This window comes from Aptenodytes patagonicus, chromosome 18 (genome assembly GCF_965638725.1).
Source record: "Aptenodytes patagonicus chromosome 18, bAptPat1.pri.cur, whole genome shotgun sequence".
Classification (NCBI taxonomy): domain Eukaryota; kingdom Metazoa; phylum Chordata; class Aves; order Sphenisciformes; family Spheniscidae; genus Aptenodytes; species Aptenodytes patagonicus.
This window is the reverse complement of record NC_134966.1, coordinates 11465601-11485157: the sequence shown is the minus strand read 5'-3', so window position 1 is coordinate 11485157 and position 19557 is coordinate 11465601. Positions and strand designations below refer to the sequence as shown.

At 38.3% G+C, this 19557-nt stretch overlaps 1 protein-coding gene across 2 annotated transcripts in view; it reads right to left on the bottom strand.

The window, feature by feature from the left end:
- Nucleotides 1-19557, bottom strand: part of RABGAP1 (RAB GTPase activating protein 1) — a 75248-nt gene that overhangs the window by 9681 nt on the left and 46010 nt on the right. For both annotated transcript variants that reach the window (XM_076355757.1, XM_076355758.1), the window contains 6 exons: nucleotides 9592-9705; nucleotides 8549-8623; nucleotides 6156-6281; nucleotides 5417-5560; nucleotides 3796-3837; nucleotides 3311-3439 (listed from right to left, as the gene is read on the bottom strand). In XM_076355757.1, coding sequence (XP_076211872.1) covers nucleotides 3311-3439; nucleotides 3796-3837; nucleotides 5417-5560; nucleotides 6156-6281; nucleotides 8549-8623; nucleotides 9592-9705 — 630 coding nt within the window. The remainder of the gene's footprint in view (nucleotides 1-3310; nucleotides 3440-3795; nucleotides 3838-5416; nucleotides 5561-6155; nucleotides 6282-8548; nucleotides 8624-9591; nucleotides 9706-19557) is intronic.

Below are 19557 nucleotides of genomic sequence, written 5' to 3'. Positions count from 1 at the left end.
AATGACAGGCAGAATGGAAAACATGTTTAGTTTCTCTTATCTTTGGTTTTATCATTAACAACCTTACTTGAAATGAACTGTAGAAAACTGGTAGCTAGGCTCCCTCTAGTGAGGGCTGCACAGAAACATTTCACCAAACTTCAGCTGACGTTTTTTTGGAGGTGCCAGCCCATTTATCTGGAGTCAGTCTAGCCACATCACAACTGCAGAAGTTATTCTTACTAAGCACTCCAGACAAACACACAGAGTATTAACCCTTTACTGACAATGAAGCCAGTAACTTCAATTGATTATCTCACTCCTCTGCCCCTGCTGAAACACTGCCCAAATTATTGGGTTTCATACACTAAATCTTAAGCTATGTAAAGGTTAGATCTTGAGAAGTGAGGCATCCAGCCATGTGAGAGAGAAAAGGAAGGAAGGCACACCACTGCATTTTCATCTTCTACTTTTCTGAGTACATTAAACCAGTTTTGCCTCTAGACACCAATAACGAGGTGATCCTGAGAAGATTTGCTATTGTCACCGATTCTGGACATTGGAGCCCTAGAGAGGGAACCATGCCCTGGGGAAGTCAGCAAGGCCTTTGGGTTTGCATGGTGACAGAAAGCAGAAATTAACACTGAAGTCCCACCACAGTTTTTCGGGGCACAGGAGGCAGCAGTAACTCTGTTAACACTGGACTGCAACATTGAGGAGTGACTTCAAGAAACCAGTGCTGTCTCAAGCTGATCATTTACTGACCTCCTTTCCAGCAGAATGCTGTTGTAATCACAATGCCTTAGCCAGGCTACTTCTCCCTTCACATAAATGATTTATTTTGACATCAGGCCCTTTTCTGTTCAAAAACACTTCCAGATACAGAGCTGGAGATTTCTACTGACAGCAAAGGACTTATACTTTAGGTCAAAGGAATCAATTATGTGCAGCACTCCCATCAGGGGCAACACACATGGATGTGATACAGAAGTGTTCCGCATCTGTGCGGAGGCCAGTAGTGCAGTCTGTACTTTCTCCATAACCTCCCATTTAATCCCCCAGAAAACACACAGCACTCAAGGAAGCAGTGGACAACCTTGCCGTGTACCGCTCAGAGAAGACTGTTTGCTTTAACTACTTCACACAGCACTGGGAATGCAGGGAATTTTGGCAGAGTGGGAAGAGGAACAAGTTGTTATTTGGAAACATGAAAGGCAAATGCAGTCATTACACATGATCTTAACCAGATGCGCATGCAACATCTAATCTGTGGCTAATGTTAAACGATTGGAGAGCTAAAATAGCTTACTTTATTCTTGATTATTCTGTAATTTCTCCACTAGTTTCATTTAAGATACGCTTGAACTCTATGCAGAATACTGTTATGCATACTGCTACTACACCAGGAGTACAAGATGCCTTGCATGTTAACATACTCGGGAAGTTGTGTGATTTATGCACTGATTCTACAAAGAATTCCTCTAGTGAATTTTAAGGAAAAAGTATACTTTGAACCATACCAGTGTATTTAACTAAAAATTAATCTACGTGAAACGGTAAAGAAAGAATCACAGTTTCCTTAAAATACACTAAATAAATTATCAAGTTCCCTTTTAGAACTCAATCGCCACATCTATAAAAGAGGAATCAATAACTTCCTAACTGTAACTTTTTTTTGAATTTTCGCTTTGAGGGCTTATTCCGAAGTGCCCATATAAAGCTTTAGTTACAATATTTACTGATCGGAAAAGCAACTGACTTTCAGCTATGAGGTAATGCAATATTTGCTATATATAACTAAAGTCTTAATGTCAAAGGCTAGAACTTTTATTTCATATAGTTATATTTAAGAAATAGGGCTTGGTGGGCAATTGAAATGTAAAAAAAAAACCACAATCAAGCAAAAAAACCCTCCACTGTTTACCTCAGTAGTTCAAACATACAGAAGAGCTCACAGAGCTCTCTGAATAAATTCTATTAAGAAAACAGGAATTACTGAGATTAATTCATTTATGGGACAGCATCTCTCTAGTCTACAGTACACACCGAACTCTAGTTTCTCTGTTTCTATTCTGTTCAAAAGGCGGCTCCTATAAGGATCAGAGATGACATTTTACTGTGATACATGGTTTCTGTTATGAAGTCAGAAATCTAATTATCATCAGTGTCTCCTAAACGTTGACTGTATGAACAGTTAATCAATGATTGGTGGGAGAAGTCAAACAGCTGTGACGACCACATTAAAAGACAGTCTAGATTACGTTTGCTAGCCTCAAAACACTCTCGCAGAAAGCAGTAGGTATTTACAGAAGATTCATGTTCAGAAACGTCTGCACATGAAACACTGCACGTCGGAGCTCTACTTCCAACCAGAGTGCCTTAGCACTTGTTTCCAGTACCCAAAGGAAAAGCCAAGAAGGAAGCCAATACTGTGAATCTCCCACATGGGCTGCTCATGAAAAACAGTGCTTTTTTGCATTATTAAAAACCTTCAGCTAACTGTGGCAGCACTAGACAACATACAACTCAGCCAGCACTTTGTTTAATTTCATATAAAGTAGACCCTTGTTAGACTACAAAGATCGTAACAGATTAACCTGCTATTGTCAGCTACCTAGACCACAAGTGAAATAGTCTTGAATGGAAAATTAACTTAAGATGTTTTTTAAAAAAGCGGTATACATCCCCCACCATAAAACAACGACAAATCAAAACCTCACACAGGGAATACATAAACCTCAAGGTAATTTCCCTAGCTTGACTTGCAAGAAATTTTAAATGCCAAATCATATTCCTTCATCTCCCTAGAAGATCTGTAAATCAATCGATGCATTTTTAATGAGCTCCCTATTGCAGTACATAAACATCACATGCACCCACAATTAAAAAACAGCCATATTCTGTCTGAAAGATGACATTGTGTTTCTACATTATTTACTCTGTTTTAAATGAAACCTCCCCACTACCTCTCAATGAAAGATACTACCCTGTTTGCAGCCACTACTGGAGAAAGATTTCACCAAAGAACTGCAGAGATGTCTGCAATTATTTTATATTAGTGTCATTAGTCATTTAAATTTTGTTTGGGTTTTTTTTTTTTGAAGTAGTCTGATTTTTAGTAGCACTGAATATTGCTTTCTGAAAGCCACTCTGTTTTTGAGTTCTCCAGGTGGGCCCATATCACTCTGAGGATCTTGGCGCTTTACTGTGTTTCACTGTAGAGCATCTGCAATGTATTTGCATTTGGACAAGTGAGTTGCAAAGTTACATATGGAGACAGAAATTGTACCCATTAAAGATATGCTTGCAGTTGCTGTCACCACGTCTTTACCTTCATATTACATGCTAACTCCATCAGCTTTTTTGCATTTTCTTCTGAACGATACCTCTTGGGCAGCTGTACACGGAAGAATTTTAAAGCCCCTTCAAAGTCAGTCAGTAACAAATCATCCTTGGTAGTCTAGAGACAAGGAAAGAAAAACCAGTAACTGCAAAGCAGATTTTGTACAATTACTCAATTCCCAGAGACAATAACACGACAACAGTTTTGTAAAGCTCCAAGAACATAACTACTTTTTAACCTTCTGCAAATAGTGTTCGTTTCTATTTCTGCAACCTTCTATTTCCCCGCCACCCCACCCTCAAAAGCACTGTGCTATACAGGGCATGCCAGACAACAGCACATGTAATACAGGAAGTTGTTAGTTTGTTTTTGTTTTTTTTTTTAAAAAAAGCATAATATTTTTGTAACCGGCATCTTAATTTTTTACATTGTGCATGATGATGATAGAACACAATGCAACATTGGATACTCACTTTTAATAATCCCAGTGCAACGTTAAAGATAACACTTATTCCCTGGAGAGAAAAATAATGACAAAATAAATTAATTTCTCAGTATTTACAAGCCTGGATATTAATTTATTTGGTGGGTTTTGTTGTCTGTCTAGTTTCTGTGGAAAGGACAACCAAGATACAAGTGTAACCAGGTGCTATATTAAATCAAAGGCCAGGAGAATGACTTTGCAAACAATTAAGAAAGTATCTTTACTGGATAGCCATTTTACATAGCAAAACAATGTTTCAACACAGGTTTTACTATCTCCTTAGTAGTCTGAAACTCTGAAATGATGAAGGCACTGTTGTGCACATTTTTATTTTTTAATGACTGGTTGGTCAGCTCAAGATCATTTAATTTTCATATAGCAACCTCTGAAAACACTGGATTCAAATGCAGCAATATCTACATCAATATATTAAGTTCTGGTATTAAAAAATTGGGATAATTCGTGTAATGAAAAAGAAAGTGACTCACTTTAGGACAGAGTCCCACGTCATCTATTTTGCCACTACTTGTTAGAAGTGTTCTATATATATTGCCCAATTAAATACAGTCTCTATAGTCAGTAGTGGCATACACCTTCTTAAGGGGTACCTTTGATAATCAAGACACATTGCTCATCTTATTTCAAGATTCTTTCTTTTTCCCCACTAAATTTTTCTTTCACTTTAAAACGGTAAAAAAAACGTTAAAACTTCACTATGAACACATTTACTATTTCTGAATTGAAAATGTGTTTCTAAACAAATGGAACTGATTTTCTCGATACCATCTGTTGCTTTCTATTACACTGGCACATGGACAAAGCAAGCTGCAAAAAGATACAGAGAAAGGGTAGAAACATTGACCAGGAGATTTATGAATGCTGAAACCCTTCAGTAGAGGAAATGCAGACAAACTGCCACTTCACAGTAACAACTGCAGATCCAATGAAGAATGGATGCATAATGTTAACCAGTGAGTGAAAAAGCAAATCATTAAATAACTCAAGGATACTTCAGTACAAAATGTGATTTGTTCATTTATGTTAATAAGCTCTGACTCAAATTACACTACTTACCAGCATACTACCAAATATACTGTTCTAAACATGATTACACACAAAATCTCAATGTAAATAATTTTGCTCTCTAAATATATGCTGTGAAGTATAAAGAGGCTTCAAGTTTCCAGGAAAAAGAGCTCCAAGGTTGTTGCATTACCAGCATGAGAGTTAGCTGGGCAATTTTATACGCAATAGCCTCCATGCAATAATATTCTAGGGGAAAAAAAGTTATCGTTGTGTATAATACAATTTAACAACAGAGGAATCCACATATTTGTAAATTAACTCTCATCTCATGAGCACTGTACAGAATCTCACATAGATTCAAGTGTTATAAGAAATAGGAGATTATAATCTTTTATATAGACTCCTGATTTATATCTTTAAAATGCTGAGAACTCTTTTTCATTGCAGACACATATCACTTCTACATAAAAATAATTATCACGTGCCTAGCTCTGAAAGAACAGATAGTAAGAAGGACATGAATCAAGATAGTGAGAAACTGTCAGAAGTTGCTAGCAGTACAAGTCTCCAATTATAACACATACCTCACATAAGAGTAAGTCAATAATATGGAAGACCATGTAGAGAGGGAATTTTGCAGTGAACAGGGTAAGGAACCACTGGGAAGCATACATGTGCGCTTCAAGGCTAATGTCCAGAAAGTGGTTATACAGGTCAGGAATGTATTCCTAATAATAAAAAAACCACATAAATACTGAAAGTTAGTTTATACTATATTGGAACTGTAGCTGAAATCCCAAAGTAACAGAAGTAAGTAGGGTAGAGTGACAATCAGTGCAGCAAGGCAGGCTTCTGTATGCACCCATGCCTGACAAGACAGCTGCCTGACACGCTAAAGGACCTTCTAAGGATGCCGAAGGCTTGCCCCAGCGTGGATGCTCAGAAGGACACTGTATCACATGCACAACGAGTGCGATCTCTGAGCTCTCACCTTAGCAGGAAACCCAGCCAGTGGATGTGCTGACACTGCAAAGCCACTCTGCGGTGTGCCTGCAGTGAGCTCAGAAGTCACTGCTATGCCAGGCCATACGAGAGCCACTCCAACTGGTCAGACACGTCTGCCTTCAAACTTACTGCACACTGCCAGCGGCATCAGATTGGTCTCGAGTCAACATTCTCTACTCTTAAAAAACCTCCAATATGGATAGTCCTCACTCTTCATCCTTACTAAGAGGTCACAAACGCTATTCATGTATAAGATAAATTGCTAGTTTTGAATTGCAGGCTCTGATCCATTCACTTCACGCAAGTTTGAACACCTACCTGCATGAGGCGCTCCAGCTGATAGAACTTGCAGTGCAAATCTTCAAAGTTTTGTTTGAAAAGTTCCCTGAGTCCATAATCAAACATGATTTTGACCAGAACACTGAAAGCTTGCTCCTCAGGCATCTGTGAGAGAGGAAAGTGTATTTATCACAGAGCATTTGAATCTTTCATATCGGTTCCATTTGCCCTTACCTCCCTTCTCCTCCCTCTTACAGAAAGGCCAAATTGCCACTACTTTTTGATCTGGCCCTATCCAGTTTAAAAGTAAACAAGAATATTAACACACAAAATGAGGTCTAGTGTTGCAAACGGCATTTCATTCTTATTCTGTGGAATAAACCACCTCTCAATCGCCCGACTAAAAATACATCTTTCAGACATCAAGACCGAAGCAGTTTCTTGGTGTCTTTGTTCCAAATCATGTCAGAAGCAGAATCCTACAGATTTTCAACAGCCTAACCCCTTGTCACCTACATAACTAAGACAGAAGCAGTATTACTAGAGGATGTTAAACAGGATCTTTCCCTTATTCTTAACGGTATATTTACCTTTTTAAATGACATTATTACATTTGATGTTTATTTATTAGATGGCATGAATAAGAGAGACCAGTAACTGCTAACAAAAGTTCCACGTATCACAACTCAGCATTGGTTTGGTAAAGTTCAATATCCCTTTCCTGCCAAAAACTGAAGAAACACTCATCAGCGTTCAGACATTTTTCCCTGACATCAAAATTCAGTTTTCATATTTCTATAGTAAAGTCTGACTTCAGGTCAATCACTTGTTCCTGTAAAGAATAGAACATCCATCTCAAGTATTCTATTATTAATCTGCAGATGGAGTTTGTTAAAACTGAAAACTGAGACATTCCAAACTGGTAGTGAAGGACTCGCAGAAACTTAATTTCCTTTTCTGCAACATTTCTTTTTAATATTTATTTTCCCAGGCAGCCACACTCCAAAGGCTGACTTCAAAGAAAATCAAATAAAAAGAAACTTATTTGATATTTAGCCTTTTAAAATGCATACATTATTCCCCGAAGCAACAGCTATTGTTAAAGAAAGAACTCTAGAATAACGCATGGTTCATTCTTGACAGTGAGTCTCTCTAATGCAATGGATATTAAAAAAAATGGACATTTGACAACGAAAAAGCTAAAAGAAAGCATGTATGTTTCAGTAAGTGTTCAGTTCTCCTATCAGAAAGTATCACCCTTCTTGATCTGATTCAGTGTAGCAATAAAGAATTAATTGCTCATGAAGTAAATATTTCAGATTACAGTTACAAAGAACTAAAAGGTTGTTATCATTAACAATTCGGCTTTTTTTTTTCAAAAGAATGGAGTTGACAGTCTCTTCTATATCCTCCACTGACTTTACAACATTATGGAAAGTACTCCACTGAAGACCAGACTTCCTCTTCCACTGAAAACTGTGGAGAAGTCTTCATGCTTAGTTCTCTCTGGTAGCAACAATCACTAAAAAGCAGCTGGGGAAAAGAAATCTCAAAACACTACTGAGCTTAGGAACTCTGTTCAGTTTCAACTACCCATGCTTGCAATAGAAACACTGATAAAAAGCAGACATTACTTTAAAAAAGAACGGTCTATAAATAATTTGTAGAGATTTCTAGTCCTCTCATATTTCCCAAGCGTTAGTGAATCTAAAACTTTTGCTTCTAATATACAGTAACCATGAATCTAGCTTCTGAACAAGCAAGCAATTAAAGGATATTACTCTGATGAGATCACTTCTACCAACAACAATTAAGTTTAAAAAAGCACAATTCAGTATCTTAAAAAAAAAATTAAAATATTACTGTATCCTTCACTAACCCCTAAAACCAAGAAGCACAAAGGCCTGCAGTACAATAGCCCACATAGGCAGCGTATTGTTCAAAGCACTGAGACCTAATAAACTGACATCCCAACAATGTCATAAATACACTTCTGTGTATACAAGACAAATGGCAATTACCATCCATATTTCTGACTGATTCCAATAGAAACATCTTCTAAAAAGCTTAAATCTGACCTTGAAACCCTTTAACAGAAACATTTACAGTGTTGTCTTATACACAAATTCCATGCCTACTAGTGATCATGAGTACAAGCCTGTGGAGATTCGAATGGAAGGGGTCCTGTAACAGAAACACAGTGAAATGAACGCTGACTGTAGACAAGACTCGTTACCAATACCACAGTAAGTTTTAAACAATGTACTCTTCTCTGCCTAAAATCACATTATTATTGACCAACATTTAAGAGGGTATGTGGCCTGCAACCCTACTAGTACAGGAGTTATCAATGTTTGATAAAGTAATCTAGGCAAGTGGAGCAATATTTATTCTTAAGCTTAAAACAAACGAGGGGAAAAACCACCACTTACATGTAGAAGCAGTACAGCAGCAAGAAATGATTGGCCTTGACAGTAGCCAATCTCTTCATCGTAGACAGAGTAGGCCTAAAAAAAAAGAATCAAGGCTTTACAGCATATCTGTCTCAAGCTACAAACACAAAGAAAACAAAAACCACCGCATTGAACATAGCTCCATAAAATTTTCACGGGGTGCATCAGTTGCCATTCTAATGAAGGGATAACCTGTATGAAAATCAAACTGTGATATATAGCGGCAGTGGCTGGTTACAGTGATGCACCAAGACTGCTGCAGCCTATTAAACCACTTATCTGAGTGCTTTTACCTCTAAACAGGTGCTACAGGGACATTAGAAAGAGAGAGAAACACTAGTTACACAAAAGAAAGAGTGCTGGAAGCTTAAAACATTCCAGTTGAGATAACTGAATAAAACAACAACCTGTCCATTTTTGCTAATTTCTTCCTTTTCATAAGCAACTTCAATGCATGCCTATGGCTTTATAACATTTATGGGAGGTACATAGTTATCTCCAGTTTTAAAGACAACTATGTATGACAACAGCTTATGGCATACATTACACATAAAGGACACACCCAACCATCAGAACATTTCTTTTTCAAGACGCAACATCAGTGTGATTTCCTGCGTCCCTAACTTTGCCATCCCAACTTAGACAATATCGACAAGTAGGGAGCATGCGGCAGCCAAAGGTGACCTGCTCTTGATCAGCATGGAATCAGCCCCCATCTCCATCACAGATTATCATTTGTCCAGCTTGAGCCAGGCTGACATGTCTAGAATCATGCGAAGTCTCTGTACCAAACACCTTAGCGTTCAGGAATCCAGAAGGGCTTATTACTTTAGGTCCCCTATCTGAATGGCACTATAACCAGCTAAACATCTACAATAAGAACCAGACCGAGTCTAGTGCTAGAGTCTGTCTCCATGACACGGTTAACTAATACATACATATTCTTCTCAGATAACAGTTACATCTGTTAATGATGTTAAATACAAGTTACCAAAACCAGTCAAGAAGAATTTAAAGAATACCTTGCATATTTTGTACAGGGAGTCCTGGCCATCTCCCCCAGTATCTTTAAAATAATCATGAGCAGGGAACGTTCGATTGATGTCTCGGGTGATAGCACTGTCTTGTGGAGATTCCTGGGGGGGGGGGGAGTAAAATAAAACACATCAAAAGAATATAAATTACAATATGCTAGGACTGAGAGTTAGGAGACTGGCATTGTGTGTTCTAAATTTAACAAAACACAGTCTACTCAACCAAAACAGACTGCCTGCAGGCTGGCAGCTCCAGATCACAATCTTGATAGATTCGGTTACCTAAGCACATCTGGGAATGGTCAGTGAGCAGTAGAAAAAGCACACACACAAAAGTGTTCCAAGACATTGCAATGCAGACAGCAGCCTTCCCTTGAAGGCTTCTGAACGCAAATACTGCCCAGTCACTTTTCTTTTATTTCACAACTGCAGAGAGTAACAGTCAATTGTAAGCGGTTGCATGCTGCTGTCCAAAATTGCGTCCCTTAGTTTCAGCTAGAGAAACCACTCTTCATCTCCTCCACAGAATTAGACAAACAGAAAAGTAGAAAACTGAGTACGAGCCCAGGAAAGACAGCTTTGTATAGTAAAACATAATATAATGCAGGGACAGTTGCCTGTATGAGCCGGGCATTTCAGCATGAGGAAGATGGAACTTTGTTCTCTACTTTGCTCTGAGGCAATCAGTTTCAGATGCCTTAGATATTTGGAAAGCAGAACAATAACAAATAGCATACAATTAAGAAAACCAGTAAATGTGAACAATGGACTGAAAAGACCAGATGGAAGAAACACCCAACAAGTCTGCATCAAGGGCAAGTCCTACACAAAAGGCAGGGAAAACTCCTGGTAGAGATGAAAGGAACTTGACAAAGCATAACAATAAACACAGTAAACAGTAAAAGGGAAACTTATGGCCTTTTCCTCCTGACTTTTATCTGAGTGATTTAAACACCAAACGATCTCCATGCAATTAGTTGGCAATACTGGCCTTAAAGAGCCCACCCTATTAGGAATTGTCAGTATTGCTGAGGATGGTTTAGAAGGAATCCTAGTCCCACCTTGGAGAAGTATCCTGAAACAAGGTTTCCAGAATATGGAAGGAAGAGGTTTGTGTCAGGCACATCATGAGAAACCATGAGCATTTGTGAACAATGTCCAGTTAAACCTAATTTGCCCTCTACAACAGATTCATGTTCCGAATGGGAAAATAAGCAGGTGCCATTCTCACAGTGAGGTCTTCTCGGGTCTCTGCCAATATCAGACATGTGACTGAGTGAGATTTTCTGATCCATCTCATTCAGTTCAGTTTGAAACTATTTCTAGTGTAGTCATTTAAGCCAGAGCTCATAGCACTGCAAGGAAAAGTATCCTTTGACAACATAAAAACCTACCCTCCCCCATTAGCAAACGAAGTAATTTGCTTATTTAGGAAGCCAGTGGAAATAGTTCATACACATCATACATCCTCCTTTAATACAGAAAACAACAATAAGAAATATATATTTTAAAAAACACATACCAGTGACACAAATGAAAAAATTACTAACTGGGCAGCGAGAAAAAAGCTGTCAAAAGATTTGACGCAGTCTCCAAAACCTTTACTTTACAAGGAACATTTATGCGAATTGGAAGACTAAGCAGCTTCTTCCATGTGGATGGAAATGGGTTGCTGAAAGAGGCTGTAAAGTCTCCATCATCAAAGGTGTCCAAGACTCAACTCAACAGGGCTGTGAGCAGCCTGATCTGGTAAGACCTGCTTTGAGCAGAGGGTTGGACTACATGACCTCCAGAAGTGCCTTCCAACGTAAGTTATTCTATGAGTAGCATACAACAGAAATCACTCACTCAAGCTCTCTTTAAAACACTTAATCTACCCAGCATGCAACAGGCCATTTTAGTGCGCCTTTTGAATCTGAAACTGTGCTCACCATATTGAATTAAAAAATGACCTCTATAATTTCAGAACTATTTCTACAATTTTATGCCGTATTTTGCGATTTCTGATTAATCAGATCTCAGATTTTGTATGGATGTGTTTCACCATAATGTCTTGTACCTTTTGCGGCAGTCATGACCCAGCTGTTATCTAGCTGATTACTATAACCATTGCTATTACCCAAATTGCCAAAATAAAACAGAAACAAAAGCCCTCTGTTTGTCTGTAGGCATTTCTTTTTGCCTATGATTGGTCCCTCTTTCTAATATTTAAAAGATGACTTTCCTGGACAGCTAATGAGAGGAAGAGCTCCTTGGTGGTGGGAATCATCTGAAAAGATGCCACAATAATCATTAAGCAACCACTGCTAATGAAAGGGTCAAAGGTTCCTTTGTTAGGTGGCTTCCCTGGCAATGACTGAACACAAATAAAAAGCCAGTCTCCTTCACATGCGAGATTACCATGTAACAGTGCCCACGTTAACACTGCAAACATACAAGATGCTCTGTGGAAGCAAAACAGAAGAGATGTTTTAATTTTTAAAAAGTTTTACTAAATCCAAATAACCCATGTTTCTGTTAGACAAACGGAAAAAGTTTAGAAGTAAAATAGTAAAAAAGTACATGATGTAATCAGTGTGAAGATCATTAAATACAGCTTTTAGTTGATCTTTTTCCTCAAAAAGCAATTTTGCAAACAAGAACAAAATTACCATGGTGTGCTTGATTTTCTCTTCTGATTTTAATCCAAGGTTAATGCTCCTCTCTGTGGCTTAACACAGACATTTCATTAGGAAAGCATTACACTGCTATTAGAATCAAGTTATTGGATTGTTTTGGAAATTATATCAAAAGCACTGTTCAGCATTTCAATTTGATAATAATTAACATGCCAAAGAGGTCTGTCTCATTATAAGGAAGTCAGAAACAAACAAAATCCAATGCTAAATAAATTTCATATAAATATAAGCCTTTTAAGTCAACAAAGACAAGTAAGATAATGGCTGGCTGTTAGCTTCAGCTAGTTTTGCAAGTAGAGAAAGACAATGCTCAGAAACAATTCTGAAAACTTTAAAGCATGTCAATACAGCCTTAGTGGTACCTTTCAGTTTCTTAGAAGTTTGCAAGACTGAATTACAGTAAAGTACTCTGCTTTGCAAGAGCACAGGTACTGTTCACTGCTAATAGCCATTTGTGGTACCAAACAAGTGGGTTTACTGCGTGTTACCTGTGTTCTGCTGCAATGGCAAAATAATCTTAAATCCCCCCCATGCCTTTTAATCCACTTATTTAATAGCAGAGACCAAAGCACCTGGTTGGAAACTCTTAGGATAGGCTTCTCAAACAAATGACTCATTATGGCTAAAGAGAACTAATTAGTGGTCTCTCTCTGGCTTTGCGTGACTTGTTCAGCACTTGACTCCTATGTTTCAGTACAATTCTTCAAGTAATCTGTAACGCTAGTTCCTGCAGCTGAAACATAGCTTGGGGAGAGAAAAATTAACGGAAATGATAAGGTTTAAAAAATGTTTTTCAAACCACAGCTTTGAAATCTCCCCATTAGTACAAACTGCTGCAATCCAAGCATTGTGTAACCTTTTCTTTACTCCTATTTTTATACCTTGCTGTGAGAATTGGCTCAATGGGCAATTTCTCATGCTTTCAGGGGACTGGGAACTGAAGGAAACCCTTCTGAACCCACACCCTTCACAAACTGGGATTGAAAAATAGAAAGCTAAGAATGACAGGAAGAAAAAGAAAGTAATAAAGAAAACAGAATGGAAAACAGCCATGAGAACTGAAGCAAGTGTAGTAAAGACTGAAATTCTCCCAACAGTTCACCGCTCGGAAGGAAAGCAGGAAAATGTAGATGCTCAGACTAAGAACATACCCTTCCTCCCCCTTTTATGCACTTTAAAATATTAGGGGAGTTATACTGAAACCTTCCTCTCCAGTTGATTTAAAAAGAAACTATGCAAGTAATTATGGAAACCAGGATGCAGTCCAGCAGATAAAAGCTCATCTATTGTATCAGCCTGTATGTAAAAGCATATTGGTTCCCACCTCCTAAACTGGACACACTTAAAAGATATTTTCCTTGCATTTTCGTGATCTTCCGGGGACCATCCCGGGATCTGCAAACCATATCATGCAGCTACAACCTCGATCAATGTCTTCAGACTGAGACTGTGTTACTTTAGAAGCTTTTTCTGTAGCTTAAGCCACAATTAAAAGACATGGAAGAGCTGGAGTTCCTAGTACCTCTTTCATGGGGCTGATCTACTTGCAGTTTTCAGCAGCTCAAGTTTATTCCTCCTAATCCCCCACATAAACTCAAGAGGATGAAGAAGCAGCAGCAAAGAATTGCTGAAGGGACAAGACCTGTGATGAAAAAAAGCTGAAATAAGAAATCTCCAGAGAAGCAGAGGAAGTTGCCTGCTGGAAATGGCTTGCCACCCAAAGATCAACTCCTGCCTCACCAGGCTACTGGAGAAATCCGATGGGGGCACAAAACATAAAGCCTTTACCTAGACACAGGTTGACTTCAAAAACAACATAAAAATGGAAAAATGGTGAGGTCCAAACTTTAGATTCCCTCCTGCCCCCACCCCCAGAATGATTCAAAATACGGAATTTTGCTCACTGGAGTGAGTTATCTGACACATCCACCACAAAGACCAAACTATGCTTGATTCTCACTCTTGCCACAATGGGATCGATTGTCACGTTACAATTATTGCTTAGGAAGGTCCCACTGACTTTGCAAGGATTTTGTCACACAGTCAGAGATTACTGTGAGAAGGGTCTAGAGACTCAGTCGATCAGTGGAATTTTACCTGCTTTGCCAAGGGTCAGATCAGCACGTGGCATCCTGTGGCAAGGCATCTCTGTGCAAGGCATAGACAAGCCATTCAAGGGAGCAACAAGCCAGCTGACAGCTTTCAGCAGTTGCAACGAGCAGAAAAAGCCAAAACTCTCCAAAACTTTCATGGGCAGCAACAAGGGTAATATTAACCGATGGGGTAAGTTATTTTGAGCAGATCTGTACATTTTAAGTGCATCTGAAAATATTAAAAGGTCTTTCGATAGCTATTTTCAATGTCAATAGGGTACCATGTCACCAGGTCTATTTTGCAGGTTGATGGCATTCCCAAGTTTACTTTTAATAGGCAATATTTACACTGACTTTTATACAGTGCATTTCCTGAATTTGTCTTCGTCCAAACCACTGTGAGAAGGTTTCGGTAAGAATAATTACACCTGTTACTAAGACCTTAAGGAAGTATCACAAAATCCACTTTCAAAGCAATGTACTTGTTAACTTCTCACAAGAAATGCTGCTCGCAGAATGTAAGTGTTACCTGGAGTTAGCACTTACCAAGAACATTAATAAATAAATAGTGTTTGTGGAAAAAAACTGAATAATTTAGACAAATTTGGAATGGTTAAACAGCTGCAATTTGATACAATAGTGCATTGATACAGCATACTTTCAGTCCAAATATGGCAATATAGTTCAATTCTAAAAATAAAAGTGAATCCCTTGTGATATCCAGCCCTTTCGCTGTGTTCGTTTCCTTTTAGGGCTCAAGTTTCCCACAGGAAAATTATAGAGAGGAGTTTGCCTACAGTGCCCTACATCATGTATGGATAAAGCATAAACACAAAACGCATGCTGGAAGGTTTTCCTGCTCTTGGCAATTACGTACAAGCCAGACTATTTAGAGCAATCAAGATAAGAGGAAAAAACCCCATCCACTCCCAAACGAACACACCTTTATCAGCACAGTTACATAAAAGTCATCCAAGACAAGACGTGAAAACATGTGACGTATCATTTATTTCTTAAATGTATTTATGATCCATTCAGACCTTTCAAATAAAGTGTACAAGTGCATTTCAGAATAAAAAACTACACTCTTCACACAGCTCTGTAGAACACTACATTTCATCAAGAAACTTGAAGCAAAAACTTCCTATTAAACCACCCATGCATCCTTTGGCTACAATAATATCACTGATCAACAAGTACTGCTATTCAATTCTGAGTTTCCCTTTAAAGAGAAGGAGCATCATAAAATATGCTACCCCTTCCAGAGACCTCTCTTTAAAGAGAGAATATTAAATAAATTAGCTAGGCTTTTAGGCAAAACAGTAAGGCTACTTAGTACTGTTGATGCATGATCCATATATTTGGAGAACAGGCAATCCTAGGCTACGTGAAATGCGTCAACAGCCCTTGAAATTTTAGTAGTATCAAGATTACATCAATCCAGAACAAATGACAGACAAAAATGTAACCAGTGGAACAATCACTGAAAAATGTGCAGTTTCTCTTAGGATGGGAAGTGCTGTTAACAGATTCAGAAAAGTGTTTATAAAATTCCCTAAGAACCACATTGACATTCTTAAAATTACATATTGAACAAAGCCCTAAACTGTGTGGCTGTACAATTACGGCCGTGTCAAATTGATTGTTTTAAAATACATATATACACAAAAACATATTTTAAAACAATCAATTTAACACGGCCGTAATTGTACAGTCACACAGTACACATTATATATAAGTATGTACATCTACAGCAAAAAGGAAACAAGCCAAGAGATGTATGACACAGCTGGGGTACAGATCATCTCAAAGGGAATAATAAATTTCTTTGAGTTTTAATAGCTCATAGCAAAACTACCTCTTGGAAATAATTATGCAAAGATTTAGAATCAGATATTTACATGCTTCTGATTTATCTAGTTCCATTTAATATTTAAAAATATGCAAGTATTATTTTCTATCAGTAACATTTGTCATTTTTGGCTCAACCGTAGTTTTTCTTATTATTAGTCTTAGTTGAAAAATCAGCTACAGAAATGTCTATTAAAACGATGGGGTAGAAGCACCCCTCTCCCCTGTATTTTAACAACTCTGAGTTGGCACAAAATATGTAATTCTGGAGCCACGATAACTCTTCCTCAGCTGCCTTGCATATCAAAACACCCATCTTCACCATCTCCCCCTTCCCTTGCAGAGTACAAAACAGAGCAAACCCAGGCAGAGATGGGGACATTCGAGGAGCCCAGACTGACACCCTGATACTCCCCATTGTATCAGAATTAAACACAGCATTAGAGAGCCTTAAGGGTCGGATTGGGTCTAATTCACCTGTTTGCTTTTCTAATCTGCTTTGGTGGACTGTTTTCCATAGTTATTTATAGCAGGGGTTTCGCACTCACACCTCTTTCTCATCTTTTAATACAAAACAATTTCCAGCATTAAAAGGTGCACAAAGTTCTTACAAACACACATACAACACATTCTTACCTGTGATTTTGTCTATCCTTGGCCTTTTCACTGACACAGGAAAAAACTACCAGTTGTAACACTACTCGTGTAAGGAGCTGGACTGTCTCCCAAACAAAACTCCTCGTAATGACCCTCTGACAAATGTCAAATCTCCTCAGGACACACTGAAATAGTCTCACCAGTGGCTTCTGCTGTCCCAGTTACTGTGAAGGCGCAAGGAGACAGGTGGGACACAAGGAAAAGCGAGCATCCTTTAAAGTAAGATCGCTCCACTGTATTTCGTTCAGCAAAGCAACCTAAAAGCACATGCACGCATAGCCTCCCATGCTTGCAGTTCAATTGTAAACAGCATGTGGAAAAAAAACAATTAAAAAAGGTACTAATACAATTTTGAAATCCCTGAAGAAAAGACATACCCACGAGTATTAAGAACAGTAAAAAAGCTCATCATTAGCAATTGCAAACTCATTTCCATCCTGTTGCATTCATTAGAGGAATACAAAATTGAGTCTAGTGTTTACATGCTAGAATTACAATAGAAACTAGATTTCAAAGGTTACATATGGAGAGAAATTTATCAGCATAGGAACTTGCAAAACACTGTGCTGTACAGCATTTCTAAAGACATAAGTCCGTGAAGACAATATATGCAATTGCAAATCCTTTCAGACAGTTCAAAAGCGTGGCTGGAGGTAATGCTGCTTCCTGTTACCTGAAAGGATTAACTGCACCATTATTTTTAGTAGGTTTTAATGACAACAATTTATCCTCAAGAAATACCTAACCCCTCAAAAACCGAGGTGATCAGAAACATACAGGTACCTTACAGCCCTCAGGGTTTTATTTCTTTGTACACTAAACATCAATTCCTTTGACAGCATCTACAGAAAATGTTTTAAAAAAATGTTTTTATGAAATACTTTTAATACTCAGTAATGCTAATATTTAAAAATACTTCACAGTGTGGTACTAATGTAACTTCATAAAACGAGCAACTTGAGTTAGCTAAAGCTCAAAGCCTTACATTATATTAAAATAGTCCAAAGATCTCACACACACACACACAAAATCACTAGCACTATAAATATACCTAAGCCACTTTAGTGCAAAGTCTGTTTTTGCTTCCCCTGACAAATCCCTCTATGTTCCTGCCAGCATATTAAAACGTCATCCTTTACTAATCTAATTATTGATTTTCAAGGATTCATTTACAGTTGGAATCCCAGAAGAAATTTTCAATGTCATTAAGCATTTGATTGCTTCTATCACGTCATCTTTGTAACATTTAAGAATGACTCGCATACGCACAGCAAGATTTGAGTTCATCTTTACAAGGAGTTACTTGAATTTATTTCACTTTTTAATTAAAGGATCTCCAGTAACGACCATCAGAGAGAAGCCAAAGCTTTGAATTACAAAATTGCTATCCTCGTCTTACAAATTCATAAAAAGAAAGAAGTCAGAACAAAAAGTTCAGGCTCCCTTCCCTCTCCCTAACCACCCAAGGGTACATGCTGTATCTCAGGCGCTGCCTCATGCAAAGGAACTGCCCAGGTGTAGCACTCCTCCGCACAAGCAGCGATTGCTAACTTCAAAATGTGTTTGTCTATCTAAACATAACCCAATGCAGTGTGCATCTGCTCAGCATTTCTAAAAACTTCTCAGCAAATAAAGCTTCTGGTTATCAACCTGCGTACAGGTAACAGTCCCACAGTGACTTGGCCTCCTGGTCTCTCCCCGGAGCAGAACCTGCACCTCCTTTGACCAGCTCAGTGATTGCGACACTCCCCCCAATGTCTTCAGGCCAAAACAAAGATGACTTTAACAACTTCTGTTTCTCAATTTAAGTAACCACAAATTCACTAGCTAGAGAATCAGTTTTGACTGGACAGATTGCTAAAGTACACCAGAGGCTGTAAATAAACAACCTGGATCAAGATACGGGAACATAACTTATGTTAACATTTTTATTAAGTGCTAAAGCTCAAGAGATCCAAATATGATATGGGTGAAATCCGCAAACACTTTAATTTGCAACCACCACTAAATGCATGTAAAGCAGACACAGACTGTGGCTTGTTTTAAACTCTGCAATGGGAATAAAAACTGAACTGTGACAGAAGTCAATATTGAGTGGAGAACCATCAGCAAAGCTGCCTGCATAAGCAAAACATTTCACCTGTCTAGAAAACCTTGTGTCACAGAAAAAAAAAAACCAACTGAAAAGCTGACTAAACAAACTGTATCACATCAGGTTATCTCCCTATTGCTAGAACACCTCAGATGGTCAACCATGACACCGACTGGTATTATCCCATTTTACCTGAACTGAGATGGAGGGGCTGGATTGCCACTCCAGGTCTGAAGGGAATCCGTTTGCTGTGGGTGTGGGAGCTCCGAGGCTCAGATGAGCTGCCTCTGGAGTGCAGCAAAGCAAAAGCAAGAAGGTTAAACTCCATCTTTTAAAAAATGTATTGTAAAGGATATGACCCAAATTAAATACTCCATTGTTTTGACAGAACTGCAATTTACATCCTACCGTCAGCACAGGCACAGCCGTCCAGCGGGTTTCCTTTGTTTGTTTCCACTGGCCACAACTTTCAGTTTCCTTCTCTAACTACAACTGCATCTGGTTTTACACATACTAAATTTTAATTTCGAAGAGCTCTCCTCTTCCAGAAACATTTTACATATAAAATTTTAGTATTAAATTG